General features: G+C 65.8%; 1 protein-coding gene across 1 annotated transcript; it reads left to right on the top strand.

Moving 5' to 3' along the window:
• Nucleotides 1–960: 960 nt before the first annotated feature.
• CHLRE_13g605000v5 (uncharacterized protein) lies at nucleotides 961–19,286 on the top strand. The gene is made up of 25 exons (XM_043069854.1): nucleotides 961–1,949; nucleotides 2,261–2,367; nucleotides 2,694–2,841; nucleotides 3,066–3,439; nucleotides 3,797–3,907; nucleotides 4,444–4,496; nucleotides 4,890–5,277; nucleotides 5,573–6,146; nucleotides 6,596–7,765; nucleotides 8,261–8,441; nucleotides 8,681–9,312; nucleotides 9,909–10,025; nucleotides 10,515–10,556; nucleotides 10,829–10,905; nucleotides 11,254–11,272; nucleotides 11,601–11,705; nucleotides 12,069–12,567; nucleotides 12,926–13,059; nucleotides 13,318–13,371; nucleotides 13,719–13,839; nucleotides 14,205–14,262; nucleotides 14,602–14,682; nucleotides 15,085–15,135; nucleotides 15,395–15,527; nucleotides 17,439–19,286. The coding sequence occupies exons 1-25, from the start codon at nucleotides 1,731–1,733 to the stop codon at nucleotides 17,646–17,648; spliced, it is 5,658 nt and encodes a 1,885-aa protein (XP_042917829.1). The 5' UTR covers nucleotides 961–1,730; the 3' UTR covers nucleotides 17,649–19,286.
• Nucleotides 19,287–20,356: the final 1,070 nt, after the last annotated feature.

The raw sequence follows: 20,356 nt of genomic DNA, 5'->3' as shown, positions 1-20,356 counted from the left end.
TGGAGACGACATCACACGCATAATTGGCCAATGTCACTCCCCGAGGCACGAACCCTCACAGCAGCTCCAGCCCGCGCCCCCCACGTTGCCGACGCCACGGTACTCGCCCCACGCCACAACCAAGAAGCGCCAGCGCGTGTTGGTCCAGCCCATGAAATAGCCGGGCATGGAAAAGACGTCACGAAGACATTGAAGAGCACACCAAAGCCGGTGTCGTCGTACGCCTTGCTGCACACGTTGGTCATCCTGCAGACACGTTGTGTAAGCGGGATTCTGACCCCCCTCCTCCCTGGGGCAGCACTGCAGCAGCCACTTGCTCTGGAAAGCATCCAGCCAGTCAGTGCGTGTTGGTGCCAGTCCAGTGCCTACGTATCCGCATTCCGCTAGTTCGGCACCATAGGATGCGAATTACAATTGAAGGGACAGTCCGACAAGCGGGGGCACACCGTACCCACGCCGCGAGGGACCGTCTCCGGCCCAGAGAGAAACACCCACCCCCTGGTTGACACCATAGGAGGGTGGGAATTTCGGGGATTGGCTGTGTTTGAGTGGTTGAGACTACCCGTTTCCAAGCGCTGTTGCAGTTCCCTAGCGGGCCGGCCCAGCACTGCTGGATGCCTGGGCAGGACAACCGGATGGCTCGGCGGGGACTGTTGGATGGCCCGGTCGGGGTCACCCCAGCATTGTTGAATGGCTCTGCACGTTACACGCGGCGTGCTGTTATGACTGCGCTGTTATGACGGCACCATCCACAACCTGCTGGGCGTGCCTCCTTCAGGGCCCCCAGTGCCCCTTTAGCTTTCTCGTGCCCACCTGCTGGCCGCCTGCGCTGCTACTTCCGGACCCACAAGTGCACTGTCGCGCTAGCTGCGTCGTCAATGGGCGTCGTAAGGCTCATCCACCTGCCCATCCACGCTGCATCTAGGCCAATAGTACGATTACAGTCTGTATCAGGAACCGGTTTACAGCACGAGAACATAAGCGTGCTGAACACGCTAAGAGAATATAACACCAGCTTCGGTGGCAGCGAGCGCGGATGCCTGGCAATCAAGGGCATTTGAGCCCTGATCCGTACTGTTTGTCTGGGAGGAAATGGAGGGCTTCTCTGGCGCCACTTCACACAATGCCAAATGTGCTTCTCAGCATAAGGCTTTGACTTGCCCGTTACGCTCTTCTTTGGATATGGGCTGTTCGCCAGCCGAGTAAGGGACGTCAGCGGTGCACGGCGGTGCCGTCCACACCTGTCCCCACGGACCGCCCTACACGCGCGACGTCCGCGCTCGCCCTTCCCTCCTGCGATGCAGAAGCCCCACGATTGTGAGTCTTCTGAATCAGCTAGATGCACTTTGGGATAGTTTAGGTGCGGCGGACGCTTGCCGCCACGTGTGTGAGCGTTGGAAAGGGAAGGGTCCGCCGGGTCCGGCCGCGCGGGCGAATGTTAATTCAAGCTCGTAGCATCGCTTGTGACAGCCTGTAGGCCCTACGCCAACGCGCGGGGAGTTTGGCTTAGTACTGCCGAATCGAGTACTTCCATTTCAGCCGGCACCCCGCCGGCCTGGACTCTTACTTGAAACGGACATCAAAATAAGAAAACATTGCAAATAACACCGCAGCAGCGACTTAACAAAGCTGTTGACCTCAAGCTGGCTTACAAAAAAGTTGTCCGCGCTGGACTCTCAATTATAATGATTTCATGACCTCAATTATAATCGCCTGGATACGGACCGACAATGAAAGAAGGTCGGGCGGGGCTGTGCTGGACCTGCTTCGGCCGGAGTCCTAGTCCGCGGGCGGAGGCTCCTCCATCGCCGCCCGTGCGCGAGAAAAAATCAGCCTCTGTCGATGACATCCCTAACTCAAAGGGTTTGGAGTCGGCGGGCAAAGAGGTCGCAGTCGCGCGCCTGGTGGAGCCGTCCCCAGCCTCGCAAAGCATCGTGGACCTGTCAAAGGTATGCGCGTGGAAACAGCGCCAGATGCTGCGGCTCGCGCGGTTTTGGTGGCCGTCGGGCGTCCTTTCAGGCTCGGTTTCGGCAGGGCCCCCATACGCCATACCACGACACCGTTCGCTCGGCGCTCCGTGGGCGCGCTTGACCTGGCGCCGACTTGTCATCTTTGCTGCTAGCCTGCACGCATCCTGCACGCATCCTGCACGCATGACCTTTACATATGCTTCCTCAACCTCTGACTCATGTCTCCTCCACGCGCACGTGTCTCCTGCACGCTGACTCATACCCCTTCCTCCTGCACACGTGTACGGCAGCTGGGCGACGTCATGCGCGAATGCAGCGGCGTGCCCGGCAGCAGCTACCACCAGCTCTCACGGCTGTGCGGCATACTGGCGGGGCACTTCGATGTGGCGTATGTCAGGTGTGTGTGTGTGGGAGGGGGGGTGCCGCGGGGGTGGGGGCGGCCTGGCGCCCGGTCTGTGCGGCGCCGTGGCGTGTGCGGGGAGGGGGTGTCAGCGGGATGCGCCGGTACGAAAGCACACCTCAGCCAGGTAGCCTAATGGGCCCTGGGCAGCACGTGTCATAGCAGCGGCAGGGGCAGGACCGCTCTGCACCCAGCGAAAGCCTAAACCCTACGCCGAAAAGCTTCTTCCCGTCTTCACATCTCCCGACGCCGCCTGCCCCTGCCTCCCCCTAACCAGCCAACCAACCCTCCCCTTCTGCCCTCCCCCTCTCCTCCCTCCACAGCGCCGCTGTGTTCTCGCCCAGCGGGCTGACCTGCCTGCCGCTGACGGCGCGCGGGCGCCTGAGCAGCGCCTGCCCGGTGGGGCTGCCGCAGGGGCTGGACGGCGGCGCGGCAGCTGCGCCCAGCTTCTTCCTAGTGGCAGGGCAGCAGGTGGGAGCCTGGGAGGCGGGCAGGAACTGCTGGTGGAGTTGTGGGGTGGAGTTGTTGTCGTCATTCTCAGCGCAGGCATCAGGCTAGGGGACCTTTGGAGGGTTGGGGGGACTTTTGAAGGGTTGGGGGAGCATTGTGACGGGTGCTCTGGCCTCCTTACTACGGCAGTTACTGACCTGTGCCCACCACGTGCACTGGCGCCGTGCCTCGCCGTGCCTCGACAGCGCTTCCTGCACCGCCACGTGCCGGCCGACCCCACCGCCGCCGCCGCCGAGCCGCCGCTGCCGCCCGACTGGGCCCTGCTGCGCGCCACCACCGCCAGCGACGTCGGCAGCAGCAGCCGCGCGGCGGGCCCGGTCCACAGCGGCACGGGCGGCGGGCAGGTTCCGGCCACTGCGGGCTTGGCCTCGTTCATAGGGCAGCACGGCCTGGCGCCCCAGGGCTTGGGCACACGCGGCTCCAGCCAGACGTCGTGTCATGCGGGCGGCAGTGCGGGGGGCCTGGCGGCGTTTGTGGCGTGTGCCATCAGCGTGGGGCCAGACACCGTGGCCGTGCTGACGGTGGCGGACGAGGAGCCCGACAAGTTCGCGGCGCCCATGTGGGTCGGGCGGGGGCGGGGGCGGGGGCGGGGCTGTGGGGTGGCGGAGGGCTGGGAAGGGGTGGAGGCGCTCGGAGGGGGCGGAGTGCTTGGGCAGGCCGGCGCGGCGTGGCGCTTGGCGGTATGGTGGTGGAGGCGGTGTTTGCTCGGGCTGGGTCGCCAGGCAGGTCAGCGGCATGTTGCGTGGCATGGCACGGCGCAGCGGTGCCTGGGTTTCGTGCCCTCCTGCTACACATACAAACACGCTTCCTGGTGTCCCAGACTGCAATCTGTCCTTACTCATCCTGCCGCCTGCCGCCCTGCCTGCCGCCCTGCCTGCCGCCGCCCTGCCGCCGCCCTGTACCTGCACTGACGCAGCTGGCGCACGGCCCTGGAGCTGGTGTGCGCCTTCATGGGCGGCTGCCTGTTCCGGGACCGGCAGCTGACGGGCTATGCGGGCGTGGTGGAGGAGCTGTGCGGCGTGGACAGGTGGGGATGGGGGGGGTGGAGGGGTGGAGGGGTGGAGGGGTGGACAGGTGGGAGGATGGAGGGGTGGGAGGGTGGAGGGGTGGAGGGGTGCGGAGGGGCGGAGGGGTGGAGGGGTGGAGGGGTGGAGGGGTGCGGAGGGGCGGAGGGGTGGAGGGGTGCGGAGGGGCGGATGGACAGGGGCAGGGCCGAAGGCGCACAGGGACAGGGACAGGGGCAGGGCCGAAGGCGCACAGGGACAGGGACAGGGGCAGGGGCAGGGGCAGGGGCAGGGGCAGGGGCAGGGGCAGGGACAGGGACAGGGACAGGCACAGGGACAGGGACAGGGACAGGGACAGGCGCTGACGTGGAGGGGTGCTGGGACGCCGCTGCCGGTAGCGGCAAGGCAGTGTGCCTGGAGCCTTCGCAGACGCGGCATGTGGGTCAGGCCAGATTGGGTCTTGCTCTGCCCCATGTGTCCCCCGTGTTGGCTCCCTGCATGCGCACCGTGTGACCCCTGTACTGCCACACACACGCACGCGCTTCCCCCCCACCCGCAGCCTGGACGAGCTGGTCCGCACGCTGTCGCGCTGCGTGGTGCGCCTGCAGAGCGGTGCGTGGCGCGTGAGGCCGCCGGGGGCCAGCGGCATGGCATGGCGTGGCAGGGCGGGGGCGCGCACGTGTCATGTGCGGGCGACTCTTGCAAACACGCGCCGCACTAGGGCTATGGCATAACCGCACGGCTTTGGGTTTGTTCATGCGGCACTCACGCCGTCTTGCAAGAGCTGCACCTGGTGCCGCCCTCTAACCCCTGCACCTCCTCCTTCATCGGCTCGCCCCACCTGCCTGCCCGCCACCCCAAACTCGCCTGCCCTCCCTCCCCCCTGCCTGCCTGCCCATCCTCCGCCCGCCTGTCACCCCTCCCTCCTGCTACTGCCTGCCTGCCCACCCTCCGCCCACCCTCCGCCCGCTACTGCTACTGCCCGCCACTGCCACCTCCTCACAGAGAAGCTGCACCACGTGCGCCTCACCTGCCGCATCGCCTGCGTCAGCGCCGACTCCTCCTGCGCCATCATATTCGACGAGGCGCTGGCCCGGCCCTCCATGCTGCCCTCCGGCATGGACGACGGCGCCGCAGGCGGTATGCTGGGGACGGGGCAGCCGGTGGGCGCCGCAGGCGCTGCAGGCGGAGCGGGCTCAGTGCACAGCGGCACGGGGCCGCGAATGCCGGGCGCGCACATGCGGGGCGGTGGAGGCGGGGGCGGGAGTATGGGTGGCGGCTGGCCGGCGCAGTTCGGCAGCACGTCGTGGCAGCCGTTCGGGCATGACGGCGCAAGCGGCGCCGGCGGAGTGGCGTCGGGGCCCGTGCCGGGGGCGCACACGCCGCGCGGCCGGTGGGTGCGTGTGGTGTAGGGCGGAAGCGGGAGGAGTCAGGGAGGAGTGAGGGAGGTTGGCGCTGGGGGTTGCGGTCTGCATGTGCTGTGCATGCGCTGCTGTGCAGCGCTGGCAAGGCAGGGCAGGACAGGGCAGGGGCTTGCTATCGTGCATGCCACACAGTGCTTCGGGGGGCTCTTTGGGCTTCTCGGGTTTGGCGCGTGACAGACGGGGCGTGTGTACGGTAAGTAGTGCGAGCTTGACACCCGCCTCCAGTGCTTGTCTGACGCCGGACCGCCCTTTCCCGCCTCGCAGCATGGCCCGTCTGTCGGTGCTGTCTCCCGCCGCCTTCGCCGACCCGCACATGGCGGCGCTGGCGCTGCAGTACCAGGTGCAGATGCACTCCACAGCCAATCTGGTGCCCGACCCGGAGCCGGGGGAAAGCACGCGTGGAGGTGCAGGCGGATATGCAGGGGGTGGAGCAGGAGGAGGAGGAGGCGGAGGCGGAGGCGGTGGATCAAGTAACGCGCTGGTCTCGGCGGCGGTGCAGGCGCTGCTGTTGAAGGGGGCGACGAGCGGTGGGCTGGGGCTGGGGCACGGCATGGGCGGCGTGGGCAGCGGCGGCGGCAGTCCGATATTGATGCAGGCAGTGCAGCCGCTCACGCCCAGGCGTGTCGGCGGCGCCGGCGCCGGCGGGTCCAGCTTCTCACAGCCGGGGGTGCTCGCGGCGGGAGCAGCAGCAGCAGGCGGCGGCGGAGTAGGAGGCGGCGGCGGCGGCGGCACCAGTCTGACGGGCGACGTGGGTCGGGACCGGGACGGCAGTGCGCCGTGGAGCCCGGCCTACGACCCCGAGGCGCCCGCCAACTTCAGCCAGGCGCAGATGATGCAGGTGGGGCGGGGGGCGGGAGGCGGGTGGCCGGGAGCTGGGGGCGGGGGTCGGGGGGCGGGGTCGGGGGGCGGGAGCTGGGGGCGGAGCTATTTCTGGAGCGGTGGTTGGATCTGGAGCGGGTGAGGGAGCAGGGGGCGGCGTGGGGGTTGCTGGGTGCCAGCCACGATCGGTTCCACAGCTCCTCCTGACAGCCCCAAGCGGCCCATGCGGCATGTACACACTGCAAGTCCACCACCAGGGCCTCTCCCCTTCCCGCTTACTCAACCACACCGTCTTTGCCGGACGGCTGCCTCTCTCTCCTCTCCTCTCCTCCCCTCTATCCCCTACCCGTGCACCGCTAGTTTGGCCTGGTTTGCTTTAGGGTTTGGGCTGGTATCGTGATAATGCTTTGCTTTAGGGTTCAGTCTGGTACTTACAACCCTGCCCTCCCCTCGTCCTCTCGCCGCCAGGTGGAGGGCAGCACCTACCTGACGGAGCACACGCTGCTGGGCGAGGCGCTGTCGCAACGGGCGGGCGTGTGGATCGGCGACTGCGTGGCGTTCATGCAGAACCCCGCCAACCCCAACGCCGACGTGTTCCTGGCCGCCACCACCGGCCACACCACCGCCATGCTGCTGGCCGTCATGTGGGAGCGCAGCGCATCCGCAGCAGCAGCAACAGCAGCAACGGCAGCAGCAGCAGCAGCAGCAGCAGCAGCGGCGGCTGGTGGTGGTGGCGGGGTTGCAGGGGGTGCTGGCGGAGGCACTGGAGGTGGCAGGGACGCGGGTAGCGGCGGCGGCCGGCCGGCAGGCTCCGGCCACGGTTACGCTTACGGTTACGGACACGGCTTCGCGCGGCGGCTGTCAGGCCGTGTGCCGGGTCAGCAGGGGCAAAGCGGCAGTCCTCTGTACGGCGTCGGCAGCGGCGGCGGGCTTGTGTACGGGCTGACGAGCGCAGCCAACGGCGGCGGCGGCGGCGCCACACCGCCAGGCACAAAGCGCTCCTCCCGGAGAACGAGCCTGCTCAACCCAGCGGCAGCAGGCGCGGCGCCGGTGTCACCGGTGGCTGTAGCATCAGTCACCGGCGGCGGCGGTGTGGACGGTGGCGGCGGCGGCAGCTTCAGTCTGGTGAAGCGGGCGCTGTCTGGCGGCGCCGGCGGCGCGGTGCTACTGCCGGGCAATGGGTCGCCCGCCACGCCTTTCAGCCATGCCGCCACGGCGGCGGCGGCGGCCGCAGCATCAGCGGCGGCTACTGCCGGCGCCGTCGGTGGCGTGCCGTCGGCGGCGGCGGCGGCGGCGGCAGGGCTGTCGGCCCGTAAGCTGCTGCTGTCAGCGGATGGCCAGGGCCCCGCTGCCACCGGCAACACGAGCGGCAACGGTGGCAATATGGCTGGCATGTTGAACAGCACCGTTGATTTGACCAGCGCCTGTGGCGGCGCCCGTACATCGTCTCAGCCCAGCACACGTGCATCTAACGCCATTGGCGGCGCCGGCGGCGGCGGCGGCGGCACCGGTGCCGCGGGCGGCGGCGGCGGCGGCGGCAGGGCTGGCGGCGGCGGCGGCGGTGTCCTGCGGGCAGGTCAGCCGCTGCTGGCGTTCTACTTGCTGACCTCGGGGCCGACGTCGCCGGCGGTGCTGCAGGTGGGCTGGGACTAGCCGACTGTTGGCACGTGAACCCCTTAAAACCCCGTCTGACAACCAGCTATGGCGGTGTACCTAGTTGGCAATACGTCAAGTGGCTAGGAGCTGCAGAGAGTGTGGGAAACGCGCGGGTAGGGGCAACTTTGCGGATGCATGCACGGAGACTTGAGGCAACCTCGTTGGCAGGCCATGCTGGCAGGCCATGTCCCTCACCCGTCTCCCTCCTCCCTCCCACACCTCCTCACCTCCTCACCTCCTCCCTCCCTCACCTCCTCACCTCCTCACCTCCTCCCTCCCTCACCTCCTCCCTCCCACCTCACCTCCTCCTTCCTTCCTCACCTCCTCCTTCCTCACCTCCTCCCACCTCACCTCCTCCCTCCCTCACCTCCTCACCTCCTCCCTCCCACCTCCCTCCTCAACTCCCTCCCTCCCTCCCTCCCACCTCCCTCCTCCCTCCCTCTCACCTCCCTCCAACCTCCTCACCTCCTCCTTCAGGACCTGCTGGTGGGTCTGCGCGAGCTGCTGCGCGCGCTGGAGCCGCAGGTGTCCGCCAAGCTGTGCTGCGAGCTGGCGGAGGAGTGGGGCAGCCTGCAGCGCGACGTGCTGGACCGCGGCAAGGTCAGCCGCCAGCCCAAGGACCGGACCATCGTGCTGCGCAGCACGGCGCAGCAGCTGGGTGAGCACGGAGAGGGGTGTGACCGTGTGAGGGGCGGAGGCAAGCTGGGCGGGGGAAGGGGGGCAGGGGAAGAGGGGGGAGGCGGGGCCGGCTACCAGCGATGGATGGACTGGTCTGAGTGCTGGGTGCATTGCCTTTGACACGCATTGGCGCATCGCATATGCTCACACATAGGCATAGACAAACACACAAATACATCAAGGGACCCTGGCTGTTGTTCTTCCTCGCCCTCCCGCCAGGCGCCATGCTCAACAGCCACGGCAGTGTGGACGACTACATGGCCGCAGTGACGGGACCGGCCGGAGCCCCCGCAGCGGTGGCGGGTCCAGGCGCCACGGGGGCCGGCGGCGCAGCCGGCCCGGACGCGACCCTGCCCTTCGTGCGGCCCTCCTCCCCGCGAATGCCGCCGCCCTCCGCCGCCCCCACGCCAGGCGGCAGCACCAGCACCACCACTGGCCAGCTGCAGCTGGACGGCCCGCTGGGCTCGGGAGGGCACGGCCTCCTCCACCACCACGGCCACGGCCCCCTGCCCGTGCCCGTACCCGGCCAGGCCTCCCCCTCCGTGCCCTTCTCCCGCCTTTCCATGTTCCACGGCGGCGCCGCCGCCGACGGCCAGCTAGACAGCACCGGCCGACCTAGGCTCGCCGCGATGCGTTCGAACAGCGAAAAGGCGATGCTGGTTGGCAGCCCCGGCGGCGCCGCCGCCGGCGGGCCGCTGCCGGTCCCTGGCGGCGGCGCGAACTCGCCGGCGGCGGCGGCGGCGGCGGCACCGGTTGGGTCGCCGCGCTTACGTGGCGGCGGCGCCGGCGCGTTTTTGATGAGTCGGTCGTTCACTGGCAAACGCATGAGCGCGCTCATCAGCGGCGTGCAGGTGGGGGCGCCGGGCGGGGCGGGTCGGGTGGGTGGGTGGGCGGGTTCGGCGGGTTGCTGCTGGTGTGTGAGTGCGCATTATGTGATTGTGGGGGAGGCATACCAGAGGTATCGGGAGCAAGCTTCGAGATGGGGGTGCAACAGGGAGGGGGGCTGCGTGTTCTGTGTGTGAACGCAAGTGCCCAGACTGCCAGCAACGCGTGCCACCTTGCCTGGGCTGCTCCTGGCTTTCCCTGCCACCCTTCCTTCTCCACGCCCATAAACACCAGCTTTCACCTCTCCTTTCCCTCGCCGTCACTCCCACTGCTCACAACAACCCCCAACACGCAGCGCTCCTTCCCAACGTTACACAGCCTGCCGCCCTGTCGCCTGCCGCCGCCCACTTGACATGCTAGTACCAATACATCAGTTGCCTCCCTCTCGCACGGGCGGCTCCGCCCCCCTGCTGTTCCTGGCTACGCCTTCACTTCTTCATTAATAATGAATGTAACTCCCACACACATACACACACACACACGCCCACACCGCGGGCTTTCGTTTCGTTGTTTAACACACACACACACACACACACATACGCCCACACCCACACCCCCACAGGACCGTGTGCAGCAGGCGCAGCGCATGTCCGTCTCCTACAACTCCATGTTCAGCCGCCCCGACGACCTGCGCAGCATCACCATGATGGACAGGATTGGCAGCGGCGGCTTCGGCACGGTGAGCGGGAGGACTGGGGGAGGGGTGAGGACTGGGGGTGGGGAGTGAGGACTGGGGTTGGGGTTGGGGTTGGGGTTTGTAGGTACCAGCCAAACTACCGTAAATGGGGGGGGACAGGGTGGGCGAAGGCTGGGAACACGAGGGGGGAGGTGTTATATGCCTGAGCCCATCCAGCAAACCACAGGGGGGCTAAGGTGCGACCCACTGTTGCTCCAACACGTTGCGCTCGGGGAGAACACGCCTGGCTGCCTCGCGGCGTCAGGGGACTCATGGCGAGCCTTGCTGTGATACGCTCAATTTACCACTTGCCGTCTTGTGACATGCTTCTTCCCTTGTGCTCTCTAACACACATGCACACAAATAAACACGCACACACACACACACACACACACACACACACACACACACACACACACACAAACGTCTGCAGTTCCCCTATCTCGTGGTTCCTTACATGCACTCACACAAACACCGCGCACACACACGCAGGTGTACCTGGGCTTGTACCAGGGCACTGAGGTGGCGGTGAAGGTGGGTGGCAGTGGGTGTGGGTGTCACCTGCTGGGTGGATGGGCGGGCCCGGGCGTCAGGGTGGTCGTGGCGGTGTTGTGGCGACGCGCCACGTGGCCCCCCACGGTGACTGTGAGGGTATGCACCCGCTAGCCTCCCAAACTCCCTCCCTTCCATTCACATGAATGGCTACCCCCCCATCCTCTGTCTGGTATGGTCAGTAACTTTTGCTCCGGGTCCCAATCCTCTCCTTACCGCTGACCGCCCCGGCCTCCCGCCATGTCTGCCCCCAGGTGATCCTGGAGCGGGAGCTGGAGGGCACCGAGGTCTTACGTAATGCCGTGGAGCTGGCAGTGCTCAGCACCGTCAGGTGGGCAGGGGCAGAAGGGGGGGAGGGGGAGGGGCGGCGTGTGCGTGGGTTGGGAAGGCGCAAGCACAAGAGATCTAGCCGGCGTGTTTGTGTGTGGGGGCATGCGGCATGCCTGTGTTTACAGCCCACCCTCGCGAGCGGACTGGCACTGTCTAAGCTGACTGGGGGCATCCAAGGCTCCCTGCTGCATGACGTGACGTCTCACTCGCTCTCACACACCCACACTCAGCCTGGTCACCGCCTCACCCACTCATGTCGGCCCTACCCCCTCCCCCTCTCCCACCCTTTCCTGACTCCCACTCTCACTCTTCCGCCTGGCTGTCCGGCCCGCGGTGCCACACCCCGCAGTCATCCGAACATTGTGCAGGTGGGTGCGGGCGGAGGGTGGGGCGTGGGGACACGAACCAGTGAAGGATGGGCGCCGCTAATGTGCTTGTCACACCTCCCACGCCCCTAGCATCACTCTACCCCCACCGCTGCCGCGCACCACCCACACGCCTGCGTCCACCGCCCGAGCACTCCGTCTAGCCGAGGGGCCAGCTACCCCCTCACTCCCCTGCCCTGGTCACACCTGACCTCCCCTCCCGTTCCCCCTCCAGCTCCCCCCCCCGCAACAAATCCGCTTCTTCTCAACCAATCATAACTGTAACTGCCCCCGCCCCGTCCCGCCCCCGCCCCCTCCTCCCCCGACGCAGGTGCTGACGTTCTTCACGGACGTGACGGTGCAGATCCCGCCGCTCAAGGCGCGACTGGCGGGCACAGCGCCGCCCATACACCTGCTGCCGCACGAGCCGTCGCAGGTGAGGAGGGTGGACAGGGTGCGGGGGGGGGGGCAGGGTGCGGGGGGGGGGGGGACAGGGTGCGGGTGCGGGGGGTTGGGGGGCAGGGTGCGGTTGCGGGGGGGAGGGCAGGGCGGGACAGTGCTGGTGGGGCGGGGGCGGCCTGCGGCCGGCGAGCAGCTCACCATACACCTGTGGGCGGGCAGGTGCTTGTCGTTTCCCTTCACCGCGACACACACACGCACGCCCCCGCCCCCCCCAACACACAAACACACACACACACACACACACACACACACACACACACACACACACACACACACACACACACACACACACACACACACACACACATACATGTCGCCCCCCCCCCCACACTCACAGGCCCAGCAGTTGGACGTGTTGTCGCCGGTGGCCTCTGAGGCCGCCCTGGACTCGGAGGCGGGGCCGCCCGGCCTGCCGCTAGGACCCGCACCACCCGACGCCGCGGGAGGCGGCGGCGGAGGAGGAGGAGATAAGGCAGGAGGCGGGGGAGGAGGAGGAGGAGAGGGTCTCGGCGAGCCGGCGCCTCCGGGCTTAGGGCCCATCGCGGCGGCAGCGGGCGCCGCGGTCCCTGGGTCCACCCTGCACGCCATCGCCGCAGCCGCAGGCGGCGGCGCCACGGGCGCGGCCGTCGCCGCCGCGGCCGCCGCCGCCGCCGCGGCTGCTGCTGCTGCTGCTGCCAACGGCTCTAATGCCGGCGGCGGCGGTGGTGGTGATGGTGGTGGTGGGGGTGGGGGTGGCCAGGTCCCCAGGAAGGCGCTGGTGATTCTGATGGAGTTTTGTGATGCGGGCTGCTTGGCGGACGCAATTCGCAACGGCGTGTTCAAGGAGAAAATTAAGGGTAGGTGGGTGGGTGGGTGCCTGGGTGGGTGGGTCCTGCTGGGCCTTGTTTGCAGCAGCCTCGTCGCGGCTTCTGTGCTTGCACGTTCCTGCTTTGGGTTTCCTACGTGCCTTCGAATACCGCCTTGGTGATACGGGCGTACAGCCCATGTACCGTGTGCATACCGTACCACACGCGCGCCGGACGCGAGCAACATCCATCCATTGCAGTAGCTTGCAAGCACGCCCCCATGCTGTACACGCCACATCCCCACATCCCCACATCCCCAGCCCCGCAAACTCCTCACATCCCCAGCCCCGCCCCCATCCCGCCCCCCACCCCGCCCCCATCCCGCGCCTCCGCCCCCTCCTTCCCGCAGGCGGCTACGGCGCGCTGCAGCCCGCCTGGTCATCCATCTACCTCACCCTGCTGGAGGTGGCGCTGGCGCTGCGCTACCTGCACAGCCTCAACCTGGTGCACCGCGACCTCAAGCCGCAGAACGTGCTGCTCAAGGTGGGCTGGGCGTTGGGTGCTGCGATGGGACAGGCAGTTAAGGCAGGTTGGGGAAGTCCCGTAGGGTGCAGCTGATTCCCAGACCCCAGCAGGTGAGCAGGGCGTGGGCGTGGTTGGGTGCTGCGTGCGGGTGTGGAGCGCTGGGCCGGAGACCGGGTCTGCCGTCCTCTGTATTGGCGCCCATCACCACAACACTGAGAAGCTTGTGAATGCGGCACTCTGTCGCTCTCGCGCTCTCGCACACACGCCTGCTCGCAGAGCTCGCCCTCCGACGTGCGCGGCTTCACTGCCAAGCTGTCTGACTTCGGACTGGTAAGTGTGCGGCGCTAGGGGCGGGGATTGCGGGCGGAAGGGGAAGGGGTTACACTTGTGATTGTGTAAGAAGTGAAGGCGTAGCCAGGAACAGAGGTATAGCAGGCGCATTGTTACCGATGTCCGATGGGGGGGATTGCGGGCGGAGGGGGAAGGGGTAGCCATCCATACAAGTCGGGGTTAGGGAAGATGGCACGTAGGGGTATGGTCTGCCGCTGTGACATGCGCTCAACGGCTCAAGCAACCCGCACACGTAAATACACACGCACGGTCGTGCGTGTTTCTTACCCCTGTGCTTCCCCCCCCCCCCCCCCCCAATACGGTACGCGCACGCCTGCTCCCCGCAGGTGAAGCTGCTGACGGAGGCCGACATGGTGGCGAGCTCGGTGACGGCGACGGCGCGGCGGCGGCGGCGCTACAGCGGCACCATCACGCACGTGGCGCCGGAGGCCATGACGCCAGGGCCGGGTGAGTTGTCGGGCTGAGGGGGAGTGGAGGTGGCGGAGGGAGGGCGGAGGGGCCGTGGGGCCGCGGTGGAGGGCTGGTGGACGTGGTGGAGGGCTGTTGGACGTTGGCAGGGGTCTGTGGCAGGGGTCTGTGGAAAGGGTCTTAGGGGAGGGGTCTGTGGGGAGGCGTCTGTGTGGAGGGGGCGCTCAGGTCGGCCGCGTCTCTCATGGGGGTGGTGGTGTTGGGGGCGCTACGCAGCTCGGACATGCGCAGGATTGGGCAACCCGAACGGTCCCTAGTAGGCTATGTACGGATTCGCCCTCGGTCCTCGGCCCCCACAGTCGTCCACTTCCCCACTCAACAAGAGTATAACCCCCACGTCGCAGGCGGTGTGCCGGCGGTGGATGTGGCGGTAGACATGTACGCGTTCGGCATCGTCATGTGGTGCGTCTGTGTGGGGCTGCGTCGCGTGGCGTGTGGCGTGTGGCGTGTTGTGGTGTGGTGTGGTGTGGTGTGGTGTGGGGCTGGTGCCGGTGCCGGTTGTGGGGGCTGGGTTTTGGACGTTATGTTGACGGCATGACAGCTGCGGATGCAGCGCGTAGGACACCAGCGGGCCCTCCATTTGGCGTTTTGGCCCAGCACATGCACGTATGCATATACCTGACATATGCAAACATGCACATGTGCACATGCACAAAGAACGCCGCACGCTGATCTTCCCCCCTCTCTCTTCTCCTGCCATGCTGGCGTGCCTGCTGCTGGCGCCGCCCCGCGCACACACAGGGAGATCCTGACGGGCCAGCCGGTGTACATGGGTCTGGACAGCGACCAGATCATTGAGCGCGTGCAGGCGGAGGGGCTGCGGTGAGGGCGGCGGAGGGCGCGGGAGGGGAGCGGGAGAGAGAGGAGGGGAGGGGCTGGAGGGGAGGGGAGCGGGGAGGGAGGGGGGGGGGGGTTCAGTGGTGGCCCGAGGGCCCAATGGAAGGGGGGGGGGTCAGGTGGTGGGGAGCGGGAGGAGGGGGCTGAGGGGAGGGGAGCGGGACAGATGCGCGGGGGGCTGGGGGAGCCCTGCGCGGTTGGGAGGGTAGAATCGACTTTGTAGTGGGTATTGTTGACACCGCCTGACGTGTCTCGCAGAAGCAAAGCGAGTGTCTATTCACATGCCCTCACGCAGCCGGCCCTCGGTCTGTCCGGCTGCTCCTCCCTCACGGGTCATGCCTGGAACCCAACCCCCCTCTCACCCCTCGCCCCCCCCCTCCTCGCCAGGCCGTCCTTCCCGCCGGATACGCCGCCCGAGTACTCCAGCCTCGCTCACCGGTGAGTCAGGCCACAAGGCCAGGATCCCAGGGCCAGGGCAGCCAGTACACTGGCTGGCCGCCCAGGGGTTGCATTTTCGTGACTGAGTGGGCTTTGTGATGATGATGGGACCTTTTCGCTGGGCTCGGGCATATACCCCCCTCCACACACATGTACACACATACACACATACATATGGGCGGACTTTCGTTTCGTTTTTCACAAACATGTCCTCTTAACACGTGCGCGCGCACACGCACGCCTACCTGCGTGCGTGCAGCTGCCTGGACGGCGACCCCCGCCGCCGCCCCGGCGCCGAGGAGCTGGTGCAGGCGCTGTCGGGGCTGTCCGCCTCCTCGCGGCCCAGCCTGCTGCTGGCGCAGCGCCGCCGCCTGTCCACCCTGTCCAACAAGGTGCGCTTGCGTGCGGGCGTGGGGCTGCCGATGAGGGCTGCTGATGAGGGCTGCTGATGAGGGCGGCGGGCGGGCGGGCTGCTGATGAGGGCTGCTGATGAGGGCTGCTGATGAGGGCTGATGATGAGGGCTGCCGATGAGGGCTGATGATGAGGGCTGATGATGAGGGCAGGGCGGGGCGGGCGCCGGCAGCAAGAAGCAATGGCGCGTGTGGGTGCCCACGTGCGGGTGAAAATGTATGCCGCGGGCGTCCTGCCACCCTACCGTTCCAGCCCCTATTAAACCATCAGTTAATCGCTGGTTACCCAGCGGTTATCCCGGGGGGAATGGCCGGTTTGGCACTCGGGTTACCATCGGTTTATTTGGGCTTGAGGCCGCTAACCGACGGTTAATAGACCGCCTCACTGGTTACCAGCGGTTAACAGACCGCGTGGTAACCAGTGTCGGACCAACTGGTTACCTTGCAGTGACCGCTTGGTTACCGTGCTGCGGCCCAGGCCCGCCCAGCTGCCGCCTGCCGCCCAGCCCCCGCCCAGGCCCGCCCAGCCCCCGCCCAGGCCCGCCCAGCCCCCGCCCAGCTGCATGCCGCCCAGCCCCCGCCCAGCCCGCCTGCCAGCCTGGGTTTAGGGTTGTTCATTGTGGCCTGTAAAGTGTCTCCTTTACATGATGCTGCCATGATATACAAGCCCCGCCCTAGCAGTGACCACACACATCAGCCTGCTGCATTTTGTACCAAGTGCCCAACCCATGTCAACTGCCCCCACGCACCAATACTACTGCATTCCACTGACTGCATCAATGTACTTCACCTCGTGCCCAAGAGACCAACGGCGGCAGGGCAGCGAGGAGGTCACCTGCCTTGTGTTCCCAGTCCAACTCACCAACAACACCATACTCAGTTAGTCTGCTTCCCTACTCCTTGGCACTCTCCAGCTGAGTCTCCGTGCATTCAAAGCCCACCACAGTCTTGCTCTCCTGGTCTGCCACTGTCTACAACACTATATTACGTCTGTGCCATTAACCCAAGCCTGTCATATGATGTCTAAATGGTATGGATGTGTCAAACGTGCAACAACAACCACTGGCGTGTCTGCTGGGCATGACGTCTCCCACCACCTTGACACCCGCCTCCACTGCAGTCGGCACATCACCCGCCTCCACAGCAGCCGCCACTGGTGCCACCGCGCCCGTCTCCAACTCTAGTGCCGGACAGCTCGTGTCATGCTAGCTCCTGTAGTTCTGCCTCCACTGGCTGCACCTGCATGCACGCGTGCACACATGTGAACACACCCTGCACTCCTGCCGCAAGGTGCCAATGCCAATGCAAGGCTGCCGGCCAAGAACAGAGTGCTTGGCAGTGCACCGGACCTATCTCATGAAGCGGGCCTGTATGTGTTTTGGTGTGTCACGGCCGCGGCCAGAGCTGCACGCATCTACGCTGGGGGCAGGCCCTGGCCAGGCTGGGCGGGCCTGGGTGGCAGCTGGGCGGGCCTGGGCGGCGGCTGGGCGGCCCTGGGCGGCCCTGGGCGGCAGCTGGGCGGGCCTGGGCGGCATCTGGGTGGGGGCTGCGCGAGCCTGGGCAGAGCCTGGACAAGGGCTGGGCAGGAGCCACATACCAATGGGTTACCAGGAAGTTACCATTTTATCAAAGTTTACCGAGGTTTTACCGATCAGCCAACCCATACCAATCCTGACCGATGCTAACCGACGCTGACCATCGGTTTATGAGGGTGACCGCCCGGTAACCGCCCCCATACCAATCGGTTTAATAGGGGCTGGAACGGTAGGGCCAGGATTCGCGGCGTGCTGATGTTGCCGTACCATAAGCCAACTTCTGTGCGCGGCGCCTGGCGCCTGTCACACACGTGCGCCCTCCCCACTCACTGCCAACGCATCGCTCGCTCGCTGCAGGAGCTCCTGCGTAACGTGGCCAACGCCAACCTAGCCGCCGCCAACGCCGCCGCCGCCGCCAACGCCGCCGCCTCGCTCATGGGCGGCGGGCTGGCGGGCGCCGCCATGGCGGTCAACGGCGGCGGCGCCATGGTGCTACCGCCGCAGCGGGGGCACAGCCGCCAGCGCCGGGCGCACAACGAGGACGACTTCCCGCTGCACATCCTGTGATCGATGCGCGCATGATGTTGTTGATGGTCATGAGGATGGTGGGGATGAGGATGAGGATGACGCGAGAATGCCTAGGATGAGGATGAGGATGATGGGAATGAGGATGAGGATGGTGGGGATAAGGACTGTTGGGATACGCACGATTGTCTCGCCTGCTTGATTGATGCTCGGTTGATGTGAGGTCATGTGCGTGACACGGATCGGGATGCAGGTTGTCTGTGTGTGGAAACACGGCCACACGAGGGTGCGTGGTGTGGCGTTGGGCTTCACGGCTATGACGATTCCTTTTGTTTTCGCTTCCATGCAGTTGTGTTTCTCTACGTTCATGCTTTCTCATGCGATGGGTCGTGTGTGTTTAGGCCATCTGGCATATCACTGTTGAGCAAAGTGTATCATTGGCATGCATGCATTTTCAAGCACAACCACAGGTACGCTGGGGCCACGCGGTATCAGGTCGGCTGCGCGGTGCTGTGCCGGCATGTCGTTTGCGCGGTGGCTGCTGTCCTGGAAAACAAATGGCGTCATTATGCAAAGGGCACGCACGAGGTGGGTACGTATGGGCTAAGGATTGTTGATTGCGAAGGAGAGCGCGATGGCGGCAACGAATGGGTGGTGGGGCATTGCAGCCACAGCGCCCCACATGAGCATACTGTCGACGCACGACGTGCCGCGACAAGTATGGGGAGGTAACGACAGGTCGGTAGCTGTCTTTGGCAAGGAAAATAACTGCTGCTATGCCTGGGTCTTCATAAGATGCTAGGGCTCCAAGTGACATTGATGGTAATGCTGCTGATTTTGATGTTGCCTGCAAAGTGCGGGGTAATGGGCACGGTCGTCACGTGTAGGCTGGAGTGCTGGGACAGATATATGTGCATGTGGGTGGGCGTGCAAGTCGCGAGTAGTGGAAAGCGCGGTGGGCGGCGGTGATTCAAGAATGAATGACGCGAGGCGGTTGACTGGCTGCGCGACCGCCAGAGCTACGTAAAAGGTGTGGGGGAAGCCATTTGCGTGTGCGTGTCTCACGCGCGCAGTCTGGAGCGGACCAAAACTTTGGCCTGTCCTTCAGACGTTTAGGATGTTCAACAGACGGTGACGAATGGTGTGAACCCGCGTAAAGAGGCTTCGGGGGCGTGCGTGGCCGAAGGTGCTGGACGTCGCGTACGGCAGGTAGGCGGAAAGTAAGGCTGGCTGACTGGTCGTGCTGGGAGCTGGGAGCTGCGTCTTTGGAAGGGCCCGAGACCTTGTGCTATAAGATGTATTAGGGCAGCGCTGACATGGCATTCAGCATCTAGCAGGTTGCTTCTTCATGACATGACATGAAGAATCATCAGAAGCTCCGGCCCGGCGGCCGCGTTTGATGGTCCGAGAGCACGAGACCGCCTGTCGCCCGTGTTCAGGGTGGTCGGGTATTCTTAGGAACATATACTTGCAATACGTTGCTGGTTCATGTCATGAGCTGATGGACATGATTGAGTGTGGAACGCTGTCCTCTCGCCGGGTGGGGTGACGAGCGACTCTGGGCATCTCCACGGACTGGAATGCGGCGTATGTCGAAGTCACGTGGAGGGCCCCCGAATGACACGATGGGCTCAGCCTGTCAAGAGGAATGAATGGGCACCACTTCAACAATAAGTAGTCGAGTAGAAACCGCCTTCCAAGACGACATGGGGTCTGGGGTCTGGCAACTTTTTTCCTACCCACCACACCCCCCCCCACACACACACACACCTTATATCTGTCTACTAAACACACACGCCAGCGCCAGCTCCAGCGCGCAACGACAGCAAACCTTCCGCTAACCGCACTCGGTCCGCACTAGGGCGCGCGACACAGCTCTGCCCCGAACTTCAGCCGCGGCATTCCCTTTTCCAACCCGCGGCGCTTCCTCACACTCCGGTTGTGTTTGTCTCGCAATTGCATTCGCCCGCCACTCATCCGTACATTCGGGCGCCCTCTTCTGCCTTGCCTCGCCCTGTCTGTGCCCCTGCTTGCCACACTGTCGCCCGGCCATTGCTTTGCTGCATTCCGTTTGCATTTTCTCTGCGGCTGCCTCTCGTGCTCATCCGTGGACGCTGGTCACCTTCCTGCAGGTGCGATGCGGCTCTGCCTCGCGAGTGTGGCGTTGCGGTGTGTCTGTGTGGTGCTATCGCCTGGCCGGGCGCCCGGAGCGTGAGGAATGCGCGTCAGCAAACTTCCAGCCAGCCAGCAACTCGTCGGTACAGTAACTCCGGCGTTCGACCAGCCGCACTCTCCTGCCCTGCCGCTGCCAATTGTATGCCATTTGTTGGGTTCTGGGAATCAGCTGCACCCTACGGGACTTTACCAACTTGCCTTACCACTGTCCCATCGCACCCCCCCCGCCCCCCCCCCCCCCCACACACACACACCCCTTGGCCGAAACGACCGACAGCAGCATGGTCCGCACGCAGTGACGCAGGGGGTCTTGGGGGCGGATAGGGGGCTTCCCCGACGCCAAACAGGTCTCCCCGCCCGGACTCCCGGCACCGACCAGGTCGATTCATGCTTCGCGTCACAACCCTACGCACGCCTGCAGGAAACGAGTACAATGCTGTCGCGGCTGCCGCGCCCTCTGCTGTGCTCCCGGGAGGTCCCGGGCCGGCAGCAGAGCCCCACCCCCAACCCTTCGCCACGCCGTGCAGGAGGTTGAACCATTGCCGTACGGCCCTTGCGTGCAGGGGTTTTTGGGG

This window comes from Chlamydomonas reinhardtii, chromosome 13 (genome assembly GCF_000002595.2).
Source record: "Chlamydomonas reinhardtii strain CC-503 cw92 mt+ chromosome 13, whole genome shotgun sequence".
NCBI lineage: Eukaryota > Viridiplantae > Chlorophyta > Chlorophyceae > Chlamydomonadales > Chlamydomonadaceae > Chlamydomonas > Chlamydomonas reinhardtii.
This window is presented reverse-complemented; position numbering and strand designations above follow the sequence as displayed.

What these genes read in the sequence shown, in the direction of transcription:
- CHLRE_13g605000v5 (XM_043069854.1), top strand. Translation starts at nt 1,731, where the DNA reads ATGAAAGAAGGTCGGGCGGGGCTGTGCTGGACCTGCTTCGGCCGGAGT. An exon ending in TTCGATGTGGCGTATGTCAG is followed by an intron (nt 2,368 to 2,693) that starts GTGTGTGTGTGT and finishes CTCCCTCCACAG; the next exon opens with CGCCGCTGTGTTCTCGCCCA. An exon ending in GCACTGAGGTGGCGGTGAAG is followed by an intron (nt 10,557 to 10,828) that starts GTGGGTGGCAGT and finishes GTCTGCCCCCAG; the next exon opens with GTGATCCTGGAGCGGGAGCT.